Here is a 27,016-nt window from a genome sequence, read left to right on the forward strand (position 1 = left end):
GTCCCAGCTACTTGGGAGGCAGAGGCAGGAGACTTGCTTGAGCCCAGGAGTTGGAGGTTGCTGTGAGCTGTGAAGCCATGGCACTCTACCCAGGGGGATAGCTTGAGGCTCTGTGTCAAAAAAAAAAGCAAATTTAGCTAAAGTAATGCCTTCTGCTACATTACCCTACAGCAAGAAGGACCTCACCAATTGCAACCCCTTTCTCTTAGATTTCCCAGCTTTGGAAACCCTGGACCAAATAAACTATTGTTTGTAAATTACCTAGTCTTTTGAATTCTGTTATAGCAGCACAAAACAAAGACAACTACAAATGTCACTGAGAGAAATTTAAAAGACTCACATAAATGGAAAGATTCACTGTTGTTGTACATCAGAAAACTTAAGAAATCAAGAACTAAATTCTCCCTTAATTGATCTATAGATTACAATTCCAATCAAAATCCAGCAGGCTTTTTGTAGAAATTGACACAGGGAGCCTGGGGGTGATGGCTCATTGCCTGTAATCCTAGCACTTTGGGAGCACTAAGGGAGGAGAATGGTCGGCCAGTTTGAGACTAGCCTGAGCAAAATAGCAAGACTGTCTCTACAAAAAATTAAAACATAGCTAGCATGGTGGTACACAAGTGTAGTCCCAGCTACTCAGAGGCTGAAGCAGGAGGATTACTTGAGCCCAGGAGTTGGAGGATATAGTGAGCTACAACTTCCTTGTTAGTATAGTGATGAATTAAAAAAAAGAAGGGGTGGGGAGGAACCAGCTATGCCTGGGCCATTTTACTACAGCCTGGGTGATACAGTGAGACCCTGTCTCTAAACTAAAATGAAATAAAAACAATTAACTCATGTGGAAGGGTCAAACAGCTTTGAAGAAAAGGCAAAAATGGCTTACGTTATGTAGTTTCAATGTTTACTATAAAACAGCAATGATCAGGGCAGTCAAGTATTGGCAAAAAGGTAGACAAACATCATCATGGTTGATTGGTTAAAAACTGAAAGATGTGGATCAGCACACACGAGACCAAAGTGTAACAGAGGCTGTAATGTTTATTTTATTTTGACACTTGAATGCAAGTGGGCTAAGAGCTAAAGGATATTAGTAGGGCTTAGGGAGGGAGGCAAGTCTTTTATAGTTGACTGAGGGGCAGCTGGTTTCTATCAAGGACCACTCAGCTATTCTTATTAGGGTGTTAGAGTGTCAGGCTTACAGTGTCAGCGTATTTCTCATGGGGGTGGGGAGGTGCAAGGTATGGAGTCTGCAGTTGGGCTGAGGGGGGGTCTGTAATTGCATTGGTGCAAGGACATGATGAGTCTGCAGCATCTCTCTTAGCCGAGTTATGACCACCTGTAACAGAGGCTCACAGAAGGGCCTTTTCAGTTCAAGATGGTGTTAGCTTGAACACCCTAACAGTTGTAACACAGCAGAGCATCCAGAAATAGAGGCACATGTATATTGATAATTGGTTTTTAACAGTGGTTCAAAGCAAAATTCAAAATGGCTTTGACCTTTTAAGAAGCAACCCTAGAAATTGTTGAGAGGGAAAAACACGTTTTCAATCTAAGTGAATATATAATTAGTCAAGAAATAGCAATTAAAACAATTGGGTAAAATCAAGATAATTTTAGAAAATAGATTCTAGCACAGGGCAAAGGGAAGGATGTTGTAGGGCAGCAGCTGTGCAGGAGGCCTCTGCATGAACTGCTGTAGGTTAGAGCAGGAGATAGAGGGAGGTGTCCAAGGAAAGGAACTGATTTGTTTGCATTTATAGAGAATATTATTGATAGATGTGGGGCAGAAATGTTACAAAAATAATTTATAGTGAGACCATAGAAAAGCTGGGTAGTTTCATAATGTAGCAGTTAATAGGCCGGGCATGTTGGCTCATGCCTGTAATCGTAACACTCTGGGAGCCTGAGGCAGGTGGATTGCCTGAGCTCAGGAGTTTGAAACTAGCCTTGGCTCGGCGTCTTTGGCTCAAGTGGGTAAGGCGCCAGCCACGTACACCCAAAGTGGCGGGTTCGAATCCAGCCTGGGCCCGCCAAACAGCAATGACGGCTGCAACCAAAAAATAGCTAGGCGTTGTGGCGGGTGCCTGTGGTCCCAGCTACTGGGAGGCTGAGGCAGGAGACTCGCTTGAGCCCAGGAGTTGAAGGTTGCTGTGAGCAGAGATGCCATGGCACTCTACCCAGGGGGACAGCTTGAGGCTTCTGTCTCAAAAAAAAAAAAAAAAGAAAGAAACTAGCCTAAAAAAGAGTGACACCCTGTGTCTACTAAAAAAAAGAAAAACTAGGAGGGCATAATGGCACACACCTATAGTCTCAGCTACTCAGGAGCTGAGGCAAGAGAACTGCTTGAGCCTAAGACTTTGAGGTTTCCGTAAGCTATGATATTATGACACTCTACTCAGGAGGACAGAGTAAGACTCTGTATCAAAAAAAGAAAGAAAGAAAAGAAAAAAGAAAAGATAACAGTTAATAATGCCAGTACAGATGAAGGATTAGGGTTTCACAAGATAGGAGATACCTCCCTTTTATAAACACTTATCTTTGCAGTGTATGTTATTTATGTAATCATAATGTAAGTTTTAACTTCTGGATGAATATAGCTGGATGAAAATTGGGTTTGATATGCTTCATTTTCCAAATTGTTCTGTATCTGAGATGTGCTTTTTTATTTATGAGAGAACTAATGCTCAGAGGGCATTTCTCTTCTGCTTGTGCCCTTTTATTCAGGGTGGTGCTGGTCAGTCCTGTACTACTTGATTAGGACACTATCCGGTTGTCCCCAGCAATGCTTTATGTCAGGATAGTTACTTCATTTATCAGTTTCCTATCAAGCCAGTGTTTTTAGGGGAAATCTTTTTTCTATAGGTAATTTTGTTCCTCTTATTTTTTAGGAAAAATAAACATATAAGTGCCTAATTATTAACCTTATTTAAATAGGCTAATTTTGTTTTGTTTTTAATTCCTTCTAGGAAGTAAAAAGAAAGAGAAGGAACGGCCAGAAATTTCTCCTCCATCTGATTTTGAGCACACCATCCATGTTGGTTTTGATGCTGTTACTGGAGAATTCACTGTAAGTTTATCTATTTGTGGTCATTTAAATATTAAAATACCACTTATTTTCCTTTGTTATTAAAACTGAATTTAACTTTTCTATGCATATGTTAACAGAATTCTTCTTTTCACTTGTGATAAGTATTAATAGCTGGGTTTATCTTTTTCCTAGAGAGCTTAGCCTATTCATTATAGTTATGCAAAGTAGATTTAGAGAAATAGACCCTTAGGAGAAACTAGGCCTTTTAGAATTTAGTCAAATTTAGAATCATGTAAATTAGTTTTATGTATTTTGTCATTTATCTCTAAAAATTGATTTTATTCAAGCAATTTAAACCAGAACTAATTTTGGGATATCTTTTTGTTAGGGCATGCCAGAACAATGGGCTCGATTATTACAGACCTCCAATATCACCAAGCTAGAGCAAAAGAAGAATCCTCAGGCTGTCCTTGATGTCTTAAAGTTCTATGACTCCAACACAGTGAAGCAGAAATATCTGAGCTTTACTCCTCCTGGTAAGATACTGATAATAGCTGAATCAAATGGAGAGTTGTGCAGTACTTCCAGATAAAAAAAATTACATCTGGGAGGGGAAAAAAAAAAGATTACTTCTGGAAAAATAAAAGACTCTGTTTCTTGTGATTGCTATCTCTGCCTTTTTCTCTGTATAGATTCTGCCTTTTGTAAACTGGGAAGTTCTAAGTATAATTTGGATCTGGGGATTATATTAGTCTCATAGCTTTGCCAGAAATGGAGTTGATAAATGTTTACATGATCTTTTTTTTTTTTGAGACAGAGCCTCAAGCTATCTCCCTGGGTAGAGTGCCGTGGCATAGCTCACAGCAACCTCCAACTCCTGGGCTCAAGGGAGTCTCCTGCCTCTGCCTCCCAGGTTGCTGGGACCACAGGCGCCCACCACAACACCTGGCTATTTTTTGGTTGCAGAGCTAGGTGTTGTTTGGTGGGCCCTGGCTGGATTTGAACCCGCCACCTTAGGTGTATGTGGCTGGCGCCTTAGCCACTTGAGCCACAAGCACCGAGCCTGTTTACATGATCTTCTGTTTATTTTTTCTCCTTACTGCCCTTTTTTTGGGAAAGAGTCTCACTCTGCCACCAGGGCTAGCATGCCATGGCTTCAGTCTAGCTCACAGTAACCTCAGACTCCTGGGCTCAAACAGTCCTTCTGCCTCAGCCTCCTGATTACCTGGGATTATAGGTATGCACCACCCTGCCTGGCTAATTTTTCTATATTTAGTGGTGATGGGGTCTCAGTTTACTGAGGCTGGTCTTGAACTCTTGAGCTCCATTGATCCCCCACCTTAGCCTTACAGAGTGCTAGGTTTACAGGCATGAACCACTGTGACTGGCCCTCTCCTTAACTGTTTTTGAATGACTTCCAGCAATAGAAGGAAAGGATGCTTAGCTGTAGACATGTTTTGGTTTTTGGGGTTGTTTTTTTTTACGGTATCTACAAACAATTTACTTATTTTTTGAGACAGAGTCTTACTTTGTCGCCCTTGGTAGAGTGCTAGGGCATCATAGCTCACAGCTACCTCAAACTCTCAGGCTCAAGTGATTCTCTTGCCTCAGCCTCCCAAGTAACTGGCACTACTGTAGACATGTTCATACTACGAATATATTTATTTTTCTCACATTTTAATAACCTGAATACAAGTATATTTATTGTTAGTGGGATAGGAGGAAGATTGTCTTACTATATGTATGTGCAGACTTTGAAATAAAATGTGTTTAAGTCCACTCAAATTGAAATTCACCAATTATATAACATTACAACTAAAAAAAATTATACCTCATATTTAGAATATAATCAGGTAAGAATTGATGGTATAGTGAATTTGTAAAAATAATTTACTCAAATCAGGATCAAAATAAAGTCCATACATTATAGTTCGTTGATATATCTCTTAGATCTCTTGATATTACAGCTCTGATTACCTGTTTGAGCTAAGAAAAAGGAAAAAAGGCTCAGTGCCTGTGGCTCCAGCGGCTAAGATGCCAGCCACATACATCTAAGGTGGCGGGTTCAAATCCCCAGCCCGGCCTGCCAAACAACAATGACGGCTGCAACCAAAAAGTAGCCAGGCATTGTGGCAGGCGCCTGTGGTCCCAGCTACTTGGGAGGCTGAGGCAGGAGACTTGCTTGAGCCCAGGAATTGGAGGTTGCTGTGAGCTGTGATGCCAGGGCACTCTACCCTGGGGGGGGTACAGCTTGAGGCTCTGTCTCAAAAAAAAGAATCTCTTTTGATATTTAGCCCTCTCCTTTTGTATGCTGGTTCTTAATCCTTTTTCTTGCAGTTTATTTGTTAAAAAAAACACAATCATATATCTTGTTCCCTCTGTTTAGATTTTGCTAATTTTTATCCTCAGGATGTCATTTAATGTGTTTTTCTGTCTCTGAAGTAATACTTGTATTTTTTTGAGGCAGACTCCCTTTTACTCTGGTTAGAGTACACTGATATTATCATAGCTTACCACACATTCAAACTCCTAGGCTCAAGCAATGCTCCTTGTTGCAGCCTCCTGAGTAGCTAGGACTAGGGGCCTGTACCCCCACACCCAGCTAATTGTTTTCCTTTTTTTTCCTCCTTTGGTAGAGACGTGGTCTTGCTTTTACTCAAGCTACTTTTAAACTCCTATGTAGCTTCAAACAAGCCTTCAAGCAAGCTAGAAGGCTAGGATTATAGGCGTGAGCAATGCACTTGGCCCATACATGTACTTTTTAAAAACAATATGACTGAGCTAAAATCAATCATATATGTGGTTTTAATTAATTAGACTTAATATGTTTACATCCTCACTGAAATAAAGGTCTCTTTGGAAGTCATCTTGACCTTTTTTGCTTTAGATCAAGTACATCTTGGGAAAAGGATAGACTTGTTTGTAGAACTTTTGGGTCTGTCAGTAAGTCTGATATAAAAAATTACTAAAAAAATTAGGAATTCTTTCAAAAACAACTTTTGACATGAAAGTGGTAGCCTTTTTCATCATATATAAATGTATATGAAAGTGCCTATTAAATAAGTTTACTGAAGTCTTTTAAAAAGAAAAAAATTATGTCAAGATTTTACTTTGGGCTCAGCGCCTATAGCTCAACTGGCTAAGGCGCCAGCCACGTACACCTAAGGTGGCGGGTTCGAGTCCCCAGCCCGGACCCGCCAAACAACAATGACGGCTGCAACCAAAAAATAGCCGGGCGTTGTGGCGGGCGCCTGTGGTCCCAGCTACTTGGGAGGCGGAGGCAGGAGACTCGCTTGAGCCCAGGAGTTGGAGGTTGCTGTGAGCTGTAATGCCACGGCACTCTGCCCAGGGGGACAGCTTGAGGCTCTGTCTCAAAAAAAAAAAAAAAAAAAAAAAGATTTTACTTTGTATAGTTACCATTGTCACAATGGTGTATTTCTCAGTAGCCACTTTTCTGGTGAAGGTATCTTTATGAATAAGTCTGTTTATTTTAATAAATACAGATTGATAAGTATATATGTAGTAAAATTCGCCCATTTAAAGTAGACTTAGACAGTTCTTACCCATAATAACTAAAAATAAAAGAAATACAATAAACAATTTAATAATTTTTCTAGTAAATTTACAATGTTTCATTAATACTTGAGATTCATTAGCTTGACATTATATAAATTCTTATTTGAATGCTGGTATTGTAATTTTTATCAAGAGTTAATTCAACTTAAAATTGGTTTAAGGACATTTCACTTGCTCTGCTTTATTTTTCTTTTATCATATAAACGTTTTATTTCTTGAACTGTTAACATTATTTTTTGTTTTATATTCAGAGAAAGATGGCTTCCCTTCTGGAACTCCAGCAGTAAGTTAATTGCATCACTTCTTATAGCTCTTGGTCTAATTTAGGTTACTCTGAACAGATCTCAGTTTTTATTTTGCTTTTTAAAATTAAAAAAGGGGTTCATTAGAGATAAATAACTATTTCATATGTGCTTTTAGCTAGCCACTTGATTAACTTTTGGTAATGTTTACAAATACAAATAGTCTAAATAACTTGTTAAACTATTCCTCCCCAACCCCAAATTCTCTTTCTGGATTTTTCTATGTAATGTAGACCATGGAAATGTACCAAATAATTGAAACTTGTCAAATCTTCAGAGTCATCTGATACTCTTGAGTTATCTGTAAACACATTTATCTCCTAAAAACAGTTACTGTTTTTTTCTCAATTGGGAGGAACTGTCTTCTGGACTTGTATGAGGACCAAATGAGGTAACATGTAAAATACCTACCTAGTATACACTGGCATATAAAAATACAAAAGATCTGGCTCAGAGCCTGTGGCTCATACGGCTAAGGAGCCAGGCACATACACCTGAGCTGGCAGGTTCAAATCAGCCTGAGCCCACCAAACAACAATGACGGCTGCAACCAAAAAAAAAATAACCAGGCGTGGGCACCTGTAATCCCAGCTACTTGGGAGGTGGAGGTAGAAGACTCGTATGAGCCCAGGATTTGGAGGTTGCTGTGAGCTGTGACACCACAGCACTCTACCCGGGGCGACAGCTTGAGGCTCTGTCTCAAAAAAAAATAGTAATAAAATAAAAATACAATAGATCTGTATAAGGGTTAATTCCTTCTCTTTTTGCTTCATTTATCACACCTTTTTTTCTGGTGAGTCTGGCTTTTTTTTTTTTTTTTTTTTTGGACACAGTCTCATGTTGTTGCCCAGTGAGGGTATAATGGCATCATTACAGCTTACTCTTGGGCTCAAGTGATCCTCCTGCCTCAGCCTTCTGAGTAGCTGAAACTACAAAAACGTAGCACATGCCTAGCTATTTTTTCCCATTTATTTATAAAGACCAGGTCTCACTCTTGCTTAGACTGGTCTTGCACTCCTGAGCTCAAGTGTTCTGCCCACGTTGGCCTCCCAAAGTGCTAGGATTATAGGTGTGAGTCACTGCACCTGACCAAATCTGGCTATTTTGAATGTCTCAAAGTGACTCTGACATATACAAAGCCCAAAGATCTTTGGTTTTGGTCTTCACTAAGAAATTATTTATTTTTAAGGCATTGTATGTGTATACCTATTTAAAGGATATTAGTAAGAATATTTGATATTCACATTTATTTCATAAATTTTTTCATAATTTGTAGAATCACCTGTACTAGAACTAATGAGGTTTAATTGTTTCAACATGAGCTATTAAAGATATTAACTTTTTCAGAGGACCCATGCAGAGTCTTCCAGCTTGGGTCTTTCCCTTTGCTAGAAGCTCAGTGCTTTTTATTCCTTCTGTATTCCTTTCTGGCTAATAAATCCTGTCTTAACCACTGGGTTGGAGGGAGAAATTAACTTTTTCAAGTTTGTTAAAAAGAGAATTACATATTAACCTATTTTATTTGAATTGTCTTCCTTACTTTGCTTATGTGATAAATGCAGCTAAATGCCAAGGGATCAGAAACATCAGCAGTAGTAACAGAAGAAGATGATGATGATGAAGAGACTGCTCCTCCTGTTATTGCCCCACGTCCAGATCATACAAAATCAGTGAGTGTTTGACTAGTGGACAGAGCTATATGTTTTTTGGGGTTTTTTGCAGTTTTGGCTGGGGCTGGGTTTGAACCCATCACCTCCGGTATATGGGGCCAGCACCCTATTCCTTTGAGCCACAGGTGCCACCCAAGCTTTATGTTTTAAAAAATAGTAGTCTGTGGCCAGGAGTGGTGGCTCACACTTGTAATCCCAGCACCCTGGGAAACCGAAGCAAGCGGATTGCCTGAGCTCACAAGTTCAAGACCAGTCTGAGGTAGAGTGAGAACCCGTCTCCAGAAGTATCCTGGTGCCTGTAGTTCCAGCTACTTGGGAGGCTGAGGCAAGAGAATCGCTTGAGCCAGAGTTGGAGGTTGTTGTGAGCTATGATGCCATGGTACTCCACCCAGGTGACAAAGTGAGACTCTGTCTCAACAAAACAAAACAGTAGTCTGTACGTGTATTTGACCTACAGTAATTTTTTAAAATGCTAATATTTTAATAATATTGCATTATGGAGAAATTTAACTAAGAGATCTTCATTTAAAGATCACTATCAAAAACTTTTTTAAAATTAAAATTTAAAAGCTTCATTAAAACTTAAGTAAAACTCACTGTTTTTTTTTTTTTCTTTCTACATTACATCTGTTTTTCTGGTTTTCTCTGTTTATCTCAATGTAGATAACTACTTTATCTGAAACTTAAATCTTCCTCTTACTTTCATTATATATTTTGTTTTGTGTTTTGCATTTCAAGCTTTTAATGTCATTCAAGAGGCAATTGAGAATGAAATTCCTAATCAAGTAACAGAGAATTTTAATACTTACGACCTTAGATGAAGAGAAGAACAATTGCACCTGCTCTCCTTCCCCCTGTTTTAATGAGAGTGTGACGGCACAGCTGGCAGGCAGAGCTCTGAGAACTGCCGTGGACCCTGATCTGATGATCTCTATTTTCTTTATTCTTTACAGTGGCTGTTTGAAATTAAATGTTAGTCATAAAATTGTTTTATAAAACTTGTTTGAATTAATAATATTAAAATAATATTTCAACATCAAGATCTCTTATCATAGTAAAAACATGCTTTTTAAACTTGGTGCTTTTTGCTACATTTTAGATCTGGTCAGACTTAAATCATATTCATGAACTTGCTATTTTTCTAGACAGACCATTTTTTCCCCCCCAAGACAAAATCTCATTATATTCCCCTGGGTAGAGTGCTGTGGTGTCAAAGCTCAAACTCTTGGGCTTAAGCTATTCTCTTGCTTCAGCCTCCCAAGTAGCTGGGACTATAGGCGCCCAGCACAATACCCGGCTATTTTTCTGGTTGCAGTTGTCATTGTTGTTTGGCAGGCCTGGGCTGGGTTTGAACCACTAGCTCTGGTGTGTGTGGCTGGCACCCACCACCTACCTGCTGAGCTACAGGCGCCAAGTTTTTCTTTTCTTTTTTTTAAGAACAGAGTCTCACTCTGTCAGCCAGGGTGGAGTGTGGAGTACAGTAGCATAGTCTTGGTTCATTGCAGCCTCAAACTACTGGCCTCTAGTGCTACCCTCCCAAGTAGCTCGAAGTACAGACATTTGCACTATGCCTGATCAATTTTTTTTTTTTTTGTAGACACAGGGTCTCACTGCCCTGAGTGATACTGTACTCCACCCTGCCCTCAATCTGTCAGCCAGGGTGGAATGCAGTAGTACAGTCTTGGTTCGCTGTACCCTCAAACTATTGGCCTCTAGTGATATCCTCCCAAGTAGCTGGAACTACAGACACTTGCACTATGCCTGGCCAAATTTTTTTTTTTTTTTTTTGGTAGAGACAGGGTTTCACTGCCCTTACTGGTCTAGAACTCGAGCCTCAAATAATCTTTGTACTTTGGCTCCCATTATGCCAGGATTACAGCCATTGTACCTGGGCAAACTATTAAATATATACATGCTATGAAAAAGAAAGATGTTTCATATTTATTCTTCTTAGTTATATGTCTTATATAGTCTGAAAATATTATTCTCATTATTTAGAACAATGGAAGAGACAGCTTAGTTTTGGTTAAAAATTGGGAGCTGGGTGTGGTTCATCCCTGTAATCCTAACAACTCAGGAGGCTAAAGCAGGAGCCCAGTAGTTCAAGGCCTTAGTGAGCCATAATTGCACCATTGCACTCCAGCTTGGGCACCACAAGACCCCATCTCTATTAAAAAAGAAGAAGAAGAAATAAATAAAAAACTAACATGCCAGTAGGAATATCAGAAAATATTATTCCTCAAATCAGTAATGACCTGTGTCTCTGCAGATTTACACACGGTCTGTGATTGACCCTATTCCTGCACCAGTTGGTGATTCTAATGTTGATAGTGGTGCCAAGTCTTCAGACAAACAGAAAAAGAAGACCAAGATGACAGATGAAGAAATTATGGAGAAATTAAGTATGTTACCTACATTTTACATTATTATTAAATTGTTAACAGCTCTGAAAGCCTTTGACCCATGAATATTTTAATTTATACCTTATATTTTGACTTAAGGCATAATGACCAAATTGTTTTTGCACAGGAACAATCACATCAGTTAAAGCCAAAATAATACTCTTCTTTACCTGTTGATTAGTTAGTGTATTTGAGAGCTGCTATGTATTGACTTATGAGTAATATTGCTACAATAATCAGTACCTTTGGGGGCAGTACTTTTCCCTAAGAGTCAAACCAAAGGGACATAGTTGGAAACCTTGTCAAAGGAGGTTTGTTTATGTTTCTGTGTATCTGTAGCTTCTCAGTATGAATCTGCAAAAACATCCTTAAATAAGCAAACACACATCTTTGCTCTGTAGATATGTTTGTAGGCATAAAATCCATTCCAGGGAAAATATGTTTTTCCCCTCCCCCTTACAATCTGTCAGCTATCATTGGCCTATATTGAGTATTAGAAATAATGTAAACAGTGCCAAGGAGAGGGTAGCAATAATGTCTGATGACAAGTTGCAGCAAGTGTAGTTATAAAGAATGCTGACCTAGAGGGAGAAAGGAAAAATACTTTATGGATGGATTATTTACTGTGCTCTGTGTTTATTTACTCTTGACTTCTCAGTGCTTTCAAGTATAAACCTGTTTTTGCTGGGCACACTGGTCCACTCCAGTAATCCTAGCCCTCTGGGAGACTGAGGTGGGTGGCTTGCTTGACTTCAGGAGTTCAAGACCACCCCGAGAAAGAGCAAGACTGCAAGACTCATCTCTAAAAATACAGCCAGGCGTTGTGGGCACCTATAGTCCCAGCTACTCAGGAGACTGAGGCAAGAGAATCACTTGAGCCCAAGAGTTTGAGGTTGCTGTGAGCTATGATGCTAGGGCACTCAACCCCAGGGCGACTGAGTGAGACTGCCTCAAAAAAAAAAAAAGAAAAAGAAAAAAGTAATCTTTATGGTAATAGAAGACTTAGAGGAAGAGTTAGAAAAGACATTTAAAGGGCAGCAGCTGTGTCTCTAAAGGGTAGGGTGCCAGCCCCATATGCCAGAGGTGGCAGGTTCAAACCCAGCCCTGGCCAAAAAAAAAAAAGACATTTATTCACTTGGATATCATTTATTTTTTCTAACAGTAAGTGGTTTGATAACATCACCAATTTAATACATTTTAGTAGAGTGGAAAAGTAAATTATTTATACAGAAATTGCCCACTTTTAAATTTGAATATCTGTGAATCAGATTACTCTGAGAATGACAGTTTGGTCATTCTAATTTTAATATATAATCATTTTTGAGAAAGTGATTAGTTAGAAGGTTCAACTTAAAGGAAATAATGTTTCTTCTTGCTTCTGATACTCTTAACTTTGGTTTTGTATTTGTATTTCTTCAGTATTATATGTTTGAATTATACATTGTTTTTTAAATTTAGAATTGTTTGAAAACTGCTGTTCTAAAACTTTACATTGACGTTTATTGAAAAGAATAGTGATACCAAAATTAACTTGCACTGAAAATATTTGACTGAGCTTCCAAATATTTGTTGATTTTGTTTTAAAATAGGAACTATTGTGAGCATAGGTGACCCGAAGAAAAAATATACAAGATATGAGAAAATCGGACAGGGGTAAGTATTTGTGACTATATTACCAATACTCAATATTTCCTAGATGTATAGCATGATAATTCTTCTGTCTGCTAAAATTGAGCACTTATAGTATTATATGAGTGGTACCTTTGGGGATTTATGTAAATAAATAATGTATTTATTTCTAGATGATATTAAAAACTGTGCTAGTTAGCAATGACTTTATATAATTGTTTCTTTTTAAATGTTACTGTGGTAAGGGATTAGGTAAATGGAAAAATTGTCCTTAAAACAAAAAAAGAATATTTACTGCAGGATTGCAGGCAATAAAAACATGTAATTAGGCTCGGTGCCTGTGGCTTAAGCGGCTAAAGTGCCAGCCACATACACCTGAGCTGGTGGGTTCAAATCCAGCCCGGGCCCACCAAACAACGACCGTTGCAACAAAAAATAGCCAGGCATTGTGGCTGGCGCCTCCCCAGCTACTTGGGAGGCTGAGGCAGGAGAATCACTTGAGCCCAGGAGTTAGAGGTTGCTGTGAGCTGTGATGCCACGGCACTTTACTTAGGGCAACAGCTTGAGGCTCTGTCTCAAAAAAAAAAAAAAAAAGAAGGTATTTAAATCATATCATTGAGTATTTATCTTTGGGTCTACTGATCTTCTGATTTTTGTCCAATAATTTTGTATTTTTAAATGGTAACCAAACCATTTTGTTGTACTGTTTCAAAACAAATGAACATCTTAAATTTTTAATGTTATTAAATCTCTAGGAAGTTACTGTGAATGTTAGAAGGAAAACTTACGCCTTTTAAAAAAAGTCTTCCATGTGAATTTCTGGATTTTCTTGTTTTAGGGGTTCTTTTTTTTTTTTTGGGAGACAAGTCTTAGTTTGTTACCATAGGTAGAGTGCCATGGTATCATAGTCTATAGCAACCTCTCACGCAATCCTCTTGCCTCAGCATCCCATGTGGATGGGATTATAAGTGCCTGCCTAGAGATAGGGTCTTGCTCGGGCTGGTCTTGAACTCCTACTCTCAAGAAGTCATCCTCATATGCCGGAGGTGGCGCGTTCAAACCCAGCCCGAGCCAAAAAGTGCAAAAAAAAAAAAAAAGAAAGAAAGAAAGAAATCACCCAGCTTGGCTTCCCAGAGTACAAGGAGTACAGGTGTGAGCCACTGGGCTCCAGCCTCTCCATATGAATTTCTAAATAGCTAAACTCAATTATAGTACTGATTTTTATAACAAAATATTGAAAACTATCTTACCTTTTTTTTTTTTGAGACAGAGTCTCAAACTGTTGCCCTGGGTAAAGTGCTGTGGCGTCACAGCTCACAGAAACTTCCAGCTCTTGGGCTTAAGCGATTCTATTGCCTCAGCCTCCCATGTAACTGGGATTACAAGTGCCCACCACAAAGCTCGGGTATTTTTTGGTTTTATTTGTCATTTTTTTGTCTGGCAGGCATGGTTTGAATTGGAACCTGTCAGCTCCAGTGTATGTGGCTGGTGCATTAGCCACTTGAGCTACAGGTGCGGAGCCTTTTTTTTCAGACAGAGTCTCATTAGGTCGCACTCAGTAGAATGCCATGACATCACAGGTCACAGCAAACTCTAAACTCTTGGGCTTAGATGATTCTCTTGCCTCAACCTCCCAAGTAGCTAGGACTACAGGTGCCCGCCACAATGCCCAGCTATTTTTTTTTTTTTTTTGCCATTGTTGTGTAGCTGGCCTGGGCTGGGTTGGAACCCACCAGCTTTGGTGTATGTGGCCGGCTCTGTAACCACTGTGCTATGGGTGCTAAGCCATCTTACTATTTTTGATTACAGTAATAGATAAATTATATACTGAATAATACACAGTAATGGTGAATGAGCAAGTATAATATCCATATAGATGTCTGTCGTAAACTCAGTGTCGAATAACAAAAGCAAATCACAGAAAGATGCATAAAATGACACTATTTGAAGTTTAAAAGTTAGCTGAGATGGGCGTGATGGTTCATACCTAGCATTCTACCTAGAGTAATCCTAGCACTCTGGGAGGCTGAACCAAGTGGATTTCTTGAGTTCAGGAGTTTGAGACCAGCCTTTCTCTATATAAAAAAAGAAAACTTAGCCAGGCATTGTGATGGGGGCCTGTCATCCTAGCTAGTCAGGAGGCTGAGGCCAGAGGATCACTTGAACATAAGAGTTTGAGGTTGCTGTGAGCTGGGACACAAGGGCACTCTACCAAGAGTAACTGTCTCCAAAAAAAAAAGTTAGGCTGAGTATATTTTATGGAGATATATACCTATGTCCTTTGTAGTTAAAAGTATAGAGAAATGCATGGAAAGCTACACATCAAATTATAGGTTACCTTTGGGAGAAAGGAGGATACTGTCAGAAAGGACACACAGGAATCTTCCAGTATATTTGTAATTCTTTGTTTCTTAAGCAGAGAAGTATACCCATGAGTGTTATATATATTTATCTTATTTTTCCTTACATTTTTTGAAGTCTGAAATATCAAACCTAAGTTTTGACCTCAAGGATTGCCTGTTTCTTCTTTTTCCCCTCTTTCCTTTAGTCTTTCTTTTGCTCTTTTTTTTTTTTTTCTTTAAAGACAGAGTCTCACTCTGTCCCCCTCAGTAGAGTGCCATGGCATCACAGCTCACAGTAACTTCCAGCTCTTGGGCTTAGGCAATTCTTTTGCCTCAGCCTCCTAAGTAGCTGAGGCACCCGCCACAATGCCTGGCTGTTTTTGTTTTTGTTTTTAAATATGGAACGCTTCACGAATTTGCGTGTCCTCCTTGTGCAGGGGCCATGCTAATCTTCTCTGTATCATTCCAATTTAAGTATATGTGCTGCCAAAGCGAGCACCCGGCTGGTTTTTTTTTTGCAGTTTAGCCGGGGCTGGGTTCAAACTCGCCACCCTTGGGGCTGGCACCCTACTCACTGAGCCACAGACGCCCTGCTTTTGCTCTTTTAAAGATGTTAAGTCTTAAATGTTCTTTAATCTTTTTTCAATTGCTATAAGTATAAAGTCTTTGGATGTTATAAGGTATAGTGATTAGAAACCTGAAATCTGGTTGTATCTTTTCTCACCCTAGGGCTTCTGGTACGGTTTTCACTGCAACTGATGTGGCGTTGGGACAGGAGGTAGCTACTTTATATACTTTTAAATGTTACCATTGGTGTTTCAGATAGGAAGAAACTAGATAAAACAGAATAATCAGAAATCTTTTCTTAAATTGAACATGTTGAAAGAACTATTCTGTGTAATTTTATAGCACTCTGTCATTAGGGGAACAAAGAAGGAATTATGAGTTCAGTGTCATAAATAAATATTAAAAAATTATTTTCTCAGCTTAAAAAGTAAAGAGGATTAATTCCTGGTGCTGTACTGACCTTGGATTGCTTAATCGACTTTAGTATAATTCTAGGCTGCCCATGGTGGCTCATGCCTATAATCCCAGCACTTTGAGAGGATCGCTTGAGGCTAGGAATTCAAGACCAGCCTGAGCAAGATAGTAAGACTCCATCTCTACACAAATAAGGAAAACTGGCCAGGTGTGGTGGTACACACCTGAAGTCCCAGCTATTGGAAAGGCTGAGGCAGGAGGATAGCCTGAACCCAGTAGTTCAAAGTTGCAGTGAGCTATGATTACACCACTGCACTACAGCGTGGGCAGCAGAGCAAGACTCTGTCTCAAAAAAAAAAAGGTCTAAAAATACTAATAGTTAGGCTTTATGCATTACAAAGCATTGTGCATAGGCAATATGGAAATAAAAGTATTATCTATGAATAATTACATTGTGTAGTTCAGTACTTGTACAATAAATTATTAACTGATTGGTATTTATAATTTTCTAAGAGAATTAGGAAACCTGTTCCGATTTTTTTTCTGTTTTGTTTTCATCATAGGTTGCTATCAAACAGATTAATTTACAGAAACAGCCAAAGAAGGAATTAATCATTAATGAGATTCTAGTGATGAAAGAATTAAAGAATCCTAACATAGTTAACTTCTTAGACAGGTAAGTATGAATATTTCTTAAACATTGAGATTAAAAATGTGGAAATTTTGGGTGGCGCCTCTGGCTCAGTGAGTAGGGCGCCAGCCCCATATGCTGAGGGTGGCAGGTTCAAACCTGGCCCTGGCCAAACTGCAACAAAAAAATAGCCAGGAATTGTGGTGGGCACCTGCAGTCCCAGCTACTTGGGAGGCTGAGGCAGGAGAATCATCTAAGCCCAAGAGTTGGAGGTTGCTGTGAGCTGTCACTCCACAACACTCTACCAAGGGCAATGAAGTGAGACTCAGTCTCTTAAAAAAAAAAAAAAATGTGGAAATTTTAAGTCTTATGGTTTGCAGAAATTAGTCACTTGAGGGTAAAATGACAATGCTGAGAAGTAATTGAAGGAGGAAGAGGAGAGGTAAAAATAGCATATTACAGTTTTAGAAAGTTCTTTGTCTACTTGGCTGGTGAGAAAAGACAATTAAATTAAGGACACAGGTGATAGTGTTTATATTGTAAATTGTTGAAGCAAAAACATTAAGGAATAGTTGGCTATGATTCATGTCTTGACTGGCAAGTGACTGGACATACAGTTTTTTTTTTATTGTTTTTTTTTAAATTTATTATTGGGGTTCATTGAGGGTACAAGAAACCAGGTTTCACCGATTGCATTTGTTAGGTAAAGTCCCTCTTATAATTGTGTCTTGCCCCCAAAAGGTTGGATACACAGTTTTTAAACTATTAGATCAATTTTTATTTCAGATACAGTCCTTCATGGACTAATTCTATATGTCTATCAAAACTTCATTTAACTTAGGGATTGATGTTAAACAGTGGGACTGAAAAGCAGTATAGGAAATTATGTTTATTATTATACCTGTGTTTTTATTTTTTATATAATAATTCAGCAAATCAGCTGTGTTTTTAAAGAAGCGATCATATATATGAATAAAAGATGATTAATTGAAAATGAAAACAGTTGTTGTATTAGAGATAGAACATTGTAGGTGATTTTCTTCCATATTTAAATTTGTTTAGACTAAGGAAAATAATATATTTTGAGGCTTTAGCTTTAGTTATGAGGACCATGTTTATGGAAATAAACTTTTCCTGTACATGTCCCTGCTTTTAAAAAGTGTTTCATGTCATTGTGGCATGGTGGTTAAAATAATCTATAGGCTTTGGAATCACTGATACTTGGGTTCAGATTCTGATTCTGTCACTAGTTATATAACCTCTCCAAGCTTCTATTACTTTACCTATAAAACAGCACTAACAATTTTTGCCTCATAGGTTATTTTAATTGCAATAATCTATGTATATTCTCTTAATTACAATCGTGGGCAAACTATAATTTTAAGATGGTTTAGGATCATAATGACTCTCAGTTTTATTTTTCTTTGCTGTTACCTAGCACCTTTTCAGTTTTTTTCCTAGTTCTCAAGCTACCAGCTCTCTTGTTTTATTTAGAGGGTGTTTAACCTGTAAATTCTTCAACATAGAATACTTTGTTTTTACAAAAATAAAAATGTGAGCATATTTTGTTATCTTCTGATTTTAGTTACCTGGTGGGAGATGAATTGTTTGTGGTAATGGAGTACCTTGCTGGTGGGTCACTTACTGATGTTGTAACAGAAACCTGCATGGATGAAGCACAGATTGCTGCTGTATGCAGAGAGGTGGGTTTGCTTCCCTTTTGATATGGTAAAGTAATGTGTAGTTCCAGCAGGAGGTGAAAAAAGGAAAGTTTTTCTGTATGGGTAATTATTGTCATGTGAGATGCTTTTTCTGTACACGTATTCTCTGCAAGTGTCTCCATACCATTTGATTCTACATGAGACTTTCAGTCCTCCCTTTTAAGTATGAGATAATTTGGGAATGAATTATGGACCTTTAAAGAGCTAGATTCACAGGTAAATTTTAGTAAGGTGGTGATGATAGTTTACCATCCTAACAAGATGCATTCAAGAATCAAACAGCACACTATTAAAAATAATACCAGTTAGCAGAGGATGCTGGGAGCATCTCCGGTGAAGCAGGACACATGTTACCTTAAATATCAATAAGTCTACTTCTGGTTTTATGTGAGTTCACTCATGTGAAGAAACTGTTGCTTTATATTCATTAATGCATTTCTAGATGCATTGTTTGCTTAAGCCAGTAGAACTTTGCCAGATTGCCTAAAGTCTAAGCCAAAAACAAGCCTTCCTTCTTATATTTATATCTAATCTTTTTCTACAGATGAGACTTGGGTTAAGGGTTTGCTTTTTATCATTGAAATTTTGAATATCATGGCTCGGCGCCTGTGGCTCAAGCAGCTAAGGCGCAAGCCACATACACCTAAGGTGGCGGGCTCGAATCCCCAGCCCGGGCCCACCAAACAACAATGATGGCTGCAACCAAAAAATGGCCAGGCGTTGTGGCGGGCACCTGTAGTCCCAGCTACTTGGGAGGCTGAGGCAGGAGACTCGCTTGAGCCCAGGAGTTGGAGGTTGCTGTGAGCGCGATGATGCTGCCATGGCACTCTACCCAGGGGGATAGCTTGAGGCTCCGTCTCCAAAAAAAAAAAAAAGAAAAGAAAGAAATTTTGAATATTATTAAGAATCATTGTCAAAAGGGTAATTTTGTAAATTTAATTAAAAAATTTGTAAGACCACGGGATGGATGCCCTAAAAGCCCTGACTTGAACACTACTACCATGAAATCTTTGCATATAACAAAATTGCATGTATACTCCATAAATTTGTACACATAAAAAATAAAAAGTGAGTCTAAGGAAATAAATAAATTATCAGACTATTGTGTTTTCTATGATTTGGCTTTCAGCAGTTTTACAGTGACATTTAAGTGAATTATGAACTTTGTTCATGTTACGATATATGTTTTCCTTTTACACCTTTCATTCACGTGTTAAAAAAATATTCTTTGAAAATTTTAATTCTAAGTTAATTATGTTCTACCTGAGGGGTTGAAAGGAAGTAAGAACTCTTAAATGATTCTTAGTATGATATTCCTTAACAAAGAATATCAGTCACTTAAAAGCTGATAAAGGCTTGGCGCCTGTGGCTCAGGTGGCTAAGGCGCCAGCCACATACACCTAAGGTGACAGGTTCGAATCCAGCCCAGGCAGCCAAACAACAATGATGACTGCAACCAAAAAAATAGCTGGGCGTTGTGGCGGGCGACTGTAGTCCCAGCTACTTGTGAGGCGGAGGCAGGAGACACGTTTGAGCCCAGGAGTTAGAGATTACTGTGAGCTGTGATGCCGTAGCACTCTACCCAGGGGGACAGCTTGAGGCTCTGTCTCCAAAAAATAAATAAATAAATAAAAGCTGATAAAAATAAGTTGTCTATTTATAACACATTTATTTTTCTCATACATTTTCCAAAATTGATATAAAAATTAATTAGAGTTCTCTAATTGCCATGGGTTTTCTTCTGTGCACCAAAACTTTTTGACAAGATTATTTGTTCAGGTATTTTTCTGGAGTTTTGTTCTTTTTAAAAACCTGAGTAATACCTAGTCAATGTAATGTAGTAAAACCTGATGTATCTGTTTTTCCTTAAATGAGTAATAGAAAATTTTGAATGAGATTTTTAGTTGTTTTAAATAATGTACAGACTTTATTTGTTCTAATCATTTATATTAAAAAAACACCAGGCAAGCAAATTTTTGAGCGCTTATCTCATTCTTGTGTTTAAAGAATGGAGGAGTTTATCTTTTTTGACTCCATGCTTTCTGAAATGTGGCATAAAGGGGAAATTATTCTTTCATTATTTGTGTCCAGGTTGGGGATAATAGAGCTTAATGTAAAATTCACCACAGAAAAAAACGAAGAAGGCATTTTGAGTTACATTGATGAACAGCTAAATGGAGCCAGGCCACTCAGAATCTTACCCACTTATATTAGTGGCTTGCATTAATTAGATTTTGGAGTATCTCACATTCATGTGGGAATGATCACAAATGTATTCATTACTCTTGATATGATTTCTGAAGAGTTCATGCATGTTTACCAAGTACTGTACATCTTTAGGCATTTAAACCTGAAAAAGCTTAGAAATTGTATAGATCCACCCATTATCATATTTATACATACATACACATATACATGGTTTTGCTCTTTTGCCCTGGGTAGAGTATAATGGCTTTATTGTAGTTCACAATAACCTCAAACTCCTGGGCTTAAGCAATATGTCTGCCTTAGCCTCTCAGGTAGCTGGGACTACAGGCACATACCTGAATGTCCAGCTGATTTTCTATTTTTAGTAAAGGTATGTTCTCACTCTTGATAGGGCTGGTCTTGAACTCTTGAGCTCAAGCAGTCCTATTACCTTAGCCTCCCAAAGTGCTAGGATTATAGGCATGAGCCACTGCACCTGACCCAGTCATCATTTTGTAAGTGAGACTGTTGAAGACTGAGTGGTGGTCTCAGGGTTTTACCTATTCAGTGGCCGAGGAAGGACAGGATAAAACATTACTTAATAATGTCTCTGGGTAAAATGACAGAGTGGGAGCATGTCTAATTAAGGTATCTTATTTTCATAACTTTGCGTATGAGGGGATTTCTTTTTTTTTTTTTGAGACAGAGCCTCAAGCTGTCCCCCTGGGTAGAGTGCCGTGGCATAGCTCACAGCAATCCAACTCCTGGGCTCAAGTGAGTCTCCTGCCTCCACCTCCCAAGTTGCTGGGACCACAGGCACCCGCCACAACGCCTGGCTATTGTTTTTTGGTTGCAGCCATCATTGTTGTTTGGCAGGCCCGGGCTGGATTCGAACCTGCCACCTTAGGTGTATGTGGCTGGCGCCTTAGCCACTTGAGCCACAGGTGCCAAGCCTGAGAGGATTTCTTTATGAGCTTAACTATTAGAGAGTCTTCTGCTGGATAGTAGAGGCAGTGTTCAAGCCATAACTACTGTTTGTGAACTTCCCTTAGACTTTTGAGGGACTGTTTAATTAATGGGTGTTTTTCTTCTGTTCAGTGTTTACAGGCATTGGAGTTTTTACATGCCAATCAAGTAATCCACAGAGACATCAAAAGTGACAATGTGCTTTTGGGGATGGAAGGATCAGTTAAACTTAGTGAGTAACAAATAACATATATTTATTATAATTTCCTGCCTTTCATTTTAATTTTAAAAACCCTTCTGTGTTAATATTTTTATGATTTAATATATGAAGAGGTGGGAACTAGTGGTAGAGAATATTGACTCAAGCCAGTAGACCAATTCTAATACATGCCCACATAAGAGAAAAACTATTCAGTTCAAGATGGGAGGAGGGGGTATAGGGGATGGGTGAGGAGGATGAGTGTACTCCCACTTAATGGGCACAATTTAAAGGTATATGACACACCTTCTGGGTGTGGGACACAACTAGAGCAGGGTCTCTTCTTAACAAATGCAAACATTGTAACCTAATTGTACCCTCACATTAATCTGAACTTTAAAAACTCCAAAGGAAAAAAAAAAAGGATATGGACTCTTAACTGGATAGGTTGGGTTTAAATAGCAATCAATCCTTGCTGAATCATTGTGAGCAAGTAACTTAATCTCTTTGTGTCTGATTTCTCATTTGTTCAGTAAGGAAAATAATAATACCTATCTTGGAGAATTCTTTGGAAGATTAAAAATTTTAAATAGGAGCAGTGCTTGGGACCTATTATAATGTTGGTGGTCTCTTATAGATATGAATTTGTTTCTGCCATCTGTTGAAGTAGTTTTTCTCATTGTGCTGTTAGAGCCTGCCCTAATCAGGGAAGGGCTCTATGACCCTGACCCTGACCTCAGGGATGACAAGAAAAAAAATCCCACATAAATAACTTTCTCTAATTATGTTCTGAATCAGATGTAGTAGAGTCATGACAAATCTTGAGCCTCTCTTTCCTCTATTGGTTATAATCTTGTTCCCTCCAAACTATGCCCACTGGAGGATTCAACTCAACCCTTAAATGGAGGTTCTACAGTTCTGCAAAATTCAAGATATTTTTTGGATCAAGAGACCAAAAACTTTTTCTTCTGTTCTGCTAGAGGATTTGGCTTCTTTTTCAACATCTCTTTTATTTTAAACCACAATTTCCTGTGATTATTTAATTGGATGGTCAGAATATAAGATTGCTAATTTTAGTAATCTTAGTAGCAAGTTCTCGTACACTTTGGTGTAAACCGATTTAGACATTTTTTCCTGATTTTGCCCCTTACTAGATGAATGACCTTAGGTAAGTTATCTTTAAGTTGTTTTTATACGTATGTTTCCTCATTTGTAAAATGGGAATAATTATAATGATAAATGTATCTGTTTGTGGTTATAAGAAGGATTAATATTTTAATTCTTATAGGGTACTTGGAACAGTACCTGGCTTCACATAAGCACTCATTTTAGTTACAAAAATTATTTGACCAGTTATTCTTTTAGATACCACAGTAAGTACAAGGATGTTCTCTGCAACATTGTAAAGAAAAACTAAAACTATCTAAATATTACATGATAAGAGCGTGTTTAAGTAAATTATGTTTGGGGTTTTTGTTGTTTAGAGACAAAGTCTCACTCTGTTTTATGGGCTAGAGTGCCATGGCCTCAGCCTACCTCAGTGCAACCTCAAACTTCTGGGCTCAAGCAGTCTTCCTGCTTTGCCCGATGTGGTGACTCACACCTGTAATCCTAGCACTTTGAGAGGCTGAGGTAAGTGGATTGTTGAACTCAGAAGTTGGAGACCAGCCTGAGCAAGAGCAAGACCAAGACCTGTCTCTACTAAAAATAGAAAAACTAGCTAGGCATTGTGGTGGGTGCATGTAGTCCCAGCTACTCAGGAGGCTGAAGCAAGAGGATTGCTTGAGCCCGGGAGTGTAAGGTTGTTGTGAGGTAGGATACCATGGCACTCTACCCATGGCAACAGAACAAGACTGTGTATTAAAAAAAAATCCTCCTATTTCAGCCTCCCAAGTAGCTGGGGCTACAGGCTCCTGCTAGAACGCTGGGCTAGTTGTTCTGTTTTCTTTTTTTTGTTTTTTTTGAGACAGAGCCTCAAGCTATCCTCCTGGGTAGAGTGCCATGGCATCATGCTCACAGCAACCTCCAACTCCTGGGCTCAAGTGAGTCTCCTGCCTCAGCCTCCCAAGTAGCTGGGACCACAGGCACTCGCCACAACGCCTGGCCATTTTTTGGTTGCAGCCATCATTGTTGTTTGGCGGGCCCGAGCTGGGGATTCAAACCCACTACCTTAAGTGTATGTGGCTGGCGCCTTAGCCGCTTAAGCCACAGGCGCCGAGCCTGTTCTGTTTTCAATAAAGATGAGGTCTCACTCTTGCCCAGGCTGGTCTCAAGAATTCCTAAGCTCAGGGAATTGTCCAGCTCTCTTCTGGACATCCCAGAATATTAGGATTATAGGTGTGGGCCAATTTACAATAATTTAATATTTTGTAGTTTGAGACAGATTAATATGCTAATATGAAAAGAGCTCTTCATATGAAAAGAGCTCTAAATAAAGTTTGGGCAGCGCCTGTGGCTCAGTGAGTAGGGCACCGGCCCCATATACCAAGGTGGTAGGTTCAAACCCAGCCCCAGCCAAACTGCAACAAAAAGTAGCCAGGCGTTGTGGTAGACACCTGTAGTCCCAGCTACTTGGGAGGCTGAGGCAGGAGAATTGCCTAAGCCCAGGAGTTAGAGGTTGCTGTGAGCGGTGACTCAACAGCACTCTACCAGGGGCAATAAAGTGAGACTTGGTCTCTAAAAAAAAAATAAAGTAAAATAAAAGTTAAGTTTAAAAAAGATTACAAATAACCTAGTTGGGTAAAACCAAGGAATTCATAGATATTATTCATACATGTGTAAATGCATAACAAAAGGTATAAAGCTTACAAACCTAAATGTTAACAGTGATTACAGTATGGAGTAGAATGGGTTTAATAGTGGAAAGAAGGAAGAAATTCTAAATACTAATCCTTACTTTCCCTCTAAAATAACATAATTAACCTTGAAGACTAAACTAGGTATCTGCTCTTTATTTATAAAAAAGGTAGTTGAGTGGATTAATGCTAGTGAGGACCCTAACAATCATTGGAATCAAATGCATTTTTTTCCTGGACTCCCTGAAATTAGATGCTTAGCGACTCTAGCTTATGTTTACTGTATTTGAAAGCAGCTTCCATGTCTTGACCTTTGCCTGATACACTGCATTTAGTTTTGTTGTCTACCTTTGATTACTTTTTCTTTTAGATTCTTTCAATTTTATTAAAAATTCTAGGATAGGCTCCGCGCCTGTGGCTCAAGCGGCTAAGGCATACACCTAAAGTGGTAGGTTCAAATCCAGCCTGGGGCCACCAAACAACAATAATGGCTGCAACCAAAAAATAGCTGGGCCACTTGTGGCAGGCGCCTGTGGTCCCAGCTACTTGGGAGGCTGAGGCAGGAGACTCGCTTGAGCCCAGGAGTTGGAGGTTGCTGTGAGCAGTGAAGCCATGGCACTCTACCCAGGGGGACAACTTGAGGCTCTGTCTCAAAAAAAAAAAAAAAAAAAAAATTCTAGGATAGAATTAATAGAATAAAAGGCCTCCTGATAATTTGTACTCTGCTTATGGGAGGTAAAAGTGAGAGTATATAACATATCAAAATAAGCCCAGCCAGGTACAGTGGTGTAATGTACGTAAGTAGTTTCAGCTACTTGAGAGGTTGAGACAGGGATTGCTTAAGCCTAGGAGTTGGGCAACATAGTAGTAAAGCCCCATCTCTTAAAAAACAATTTTAAGCCCCATTCTGGTTTATTTTATGAAGAAAATCTTTAAAACAAGAGGCTAAATGTTAACATGTAATTAATTATGTCATTTGAAGTGAACTGTCTTAATAAAAATCATTCTTGAAAATCATTAACTCTAGATGTTTTGTTTTGTTTTATCTTATAGCTGACTTTGGTTTCTGTGCCCAGATTACCCCTGAACAGAGTAAACGCAGTACCATGGTAGGAACGCCATACTGGATGGCACCAGAGGTGGTTACACGGAAAGCTTATGGCCCTAAAGTTGACATATGGTCTCTGGGTATCATGGCTATTGAGATGGTAGAAGGAGAGCCTCCATACCTCAATGAAAATCCCTTGAGGGTAAGATCAGCTAAATACTAAACCTTATTGTAAGAAAAATACTTTTCTTTAAAACATGTACTTAAAACTTGTTTTAAGAACTAGCCAAGAATTTAATGTATAAAAAATTGATTAAAACCTAGTCTCTGTCCTTATTCTGCATCTAAAAATCATTTGCCTTCTGAGTTACAGATTTAAACTTATAAAGCTATGTGATTTCTTATTTATTTAAGACAAAGTCTCACTTTGTTGACCTTGGTAGAGTGCTTTGGTGACATAGCTCACAGCAACCTCAAACTCTAGGGCTCAAGTAATTCTCTTGCCTCAGCCTCTCCAGTAGCTGGGACTACAAGTACCGCCACAGTGCCCAGCTATTTTTTTGTTTTTTTTTTTTTGAGACAGAGCCTCAAGCTATCCCCCTGGGTAGAGTGCCTGTGGCAAACAGCTCACAGCAACCTCCAACTCCTAGGCTTAAGCGAGTCTCCTGCCTCTGCTTCCCAAGTAGCTGGGACTACAGGCGCCCGCCACAACGCCCGGCTATTTTTTGGTTGCAGCCATCATTGTTGTTTGGCAGGTCCGGGGCTGGATTCGAAACCGCCACCTTAGGTGTATGTGGCTGGCGCCTTAGCCAATTGAGCCACAGGCACCGAGCCAGTGCCCAGCTATTTTTAGAGACAGGGTCTCAATCTAGTTCAGGCTGGTCTCGGACCTTGTGAGCGTAGGTGATCTGCCTGCCTGAGCCTCCTGAAGTGCTGGGATTATAGGCATGAGCCCCCATGCCTGGCTCTAATTTCTTATTTTAAATATAAAGTTTGGCTCTAGTTTTGAGCTCTCTCTAAATCTTTTTTTCTTCTCCTTTTAAATTACTAAATATGGCTAAGCATTATGTGTTATTAATGACGTGCGAATCGATCAAAAAGAATGATAAGTGTTGGTGAGAATATGGAAAAATTAGAACCCTCTTACATTGCTGGCAGGAGTCAAAAATGGTGCAGATGGTTTGAAAAACAATTTCACAAAAAATGAATATTGAGTTGCCATATGACCTAGCAGTTCCTCTACTGGGTACATTTCTGAGAGAATTATAAGCATACTTCTACCAAAAAACTTGCACATAAATGTTGATAGCAGCATTATGCTTCATAACTAAAAAGTAGAAACAACCTAAGTGTCTGTCAACTGATGAACAGTGGACTATTACTTGGCCATACAGAGAAAGGAAGTACCAATATATGTTTTTGTTTTTGTTTTTGTTTTTTTTGAGGCGGAGCCTCAAGCTGTCCCCCTGGGTAGAGTGCCATGGCATCACGCTCACAGCAACCTCCAACTCCTGGGCTCAAGCGAGTCTCTTGCCT

At 39.0% G+C, this 27,016-nt stretch overlaps 1 protein-coding gene and 1 non-coding gene across 2 annotated transcripts in view; one reads left to right on the top strand and one right to left on the bottom strand.

The window, feature by feature from the left end:
• PAK2 (p21 (RAC1) activated kinase 2) overlaps window positions 1-27,016 on the top strand; it is a 104,365-nt gene that overhangs the window by 64,888 nt on the left and 12,461 nt on the right. Inside the window, exons 3-13 of the mRNA XM_003792673.3 lie at window positions 2,970-3,070; window positions 3,420-3,567; window positions 6,859-6,890; window positions 8,472-8,579; window positions 10,849-10,981; window positions 12,571-12,634; window positions 15,682-15,730; window positions 16,497-16,609; window positions 18,150-18,267; window positions 21,571-21,670; window positions 25,486-25,682. Of these exons, the coding sequence (XP_003792721.1) occupies window positions 2,970-3,070; window positions 3,420-3,567; window positions 6,859-6,890; window positions 8,472-8,579; window positions 10,849-10,981; window positions 12,571-12,634; window positions 15,682-15,730; window positions 16,497-16,609; window positions 18,150-18,267; window positions 21,571-21,670; window positions 25,486-25,682 (1,163 nt within the window). The remainder of the gene's footprint in view (window positions 1-2,969; window positions 3,071-3,419; window positions 3,568-6,858; window positions 6,891-8,471; window positions 8,580-10,848; window positions 10,982-12,570; window positions 12,635-15,681; window positions 15,731-16,496; window positions 16,610-18,149; window positions 18,268-21,570; window positions 21,671-25,485; window positions 25,683-27,016) is intronic.
• On the bottom strand, window positions 15,345-15,451 carry LOC111726296. The gene has a single exon (XR_002774105.1). It is a non-coding gene; the product is annotated as a U6 spliceosomal RNA (small nuclear RNA).

The sequence above is a fragment of the Otolemur garnettii genome, unplaced genomic scaffold (genome assembly GCF_000181295.1).
Source record: "Otolemur garnettii isolate 467f Iridium unplaced genomic scaffold, OtoGar3 scaffold00060, whole genome shotgun sequence".
Lineage (NCBI taxonomy): Eukaryota > Metazoa > Chordata > Mammalia > Primates > Galagidae > Otolemur > Otolemur garnettii.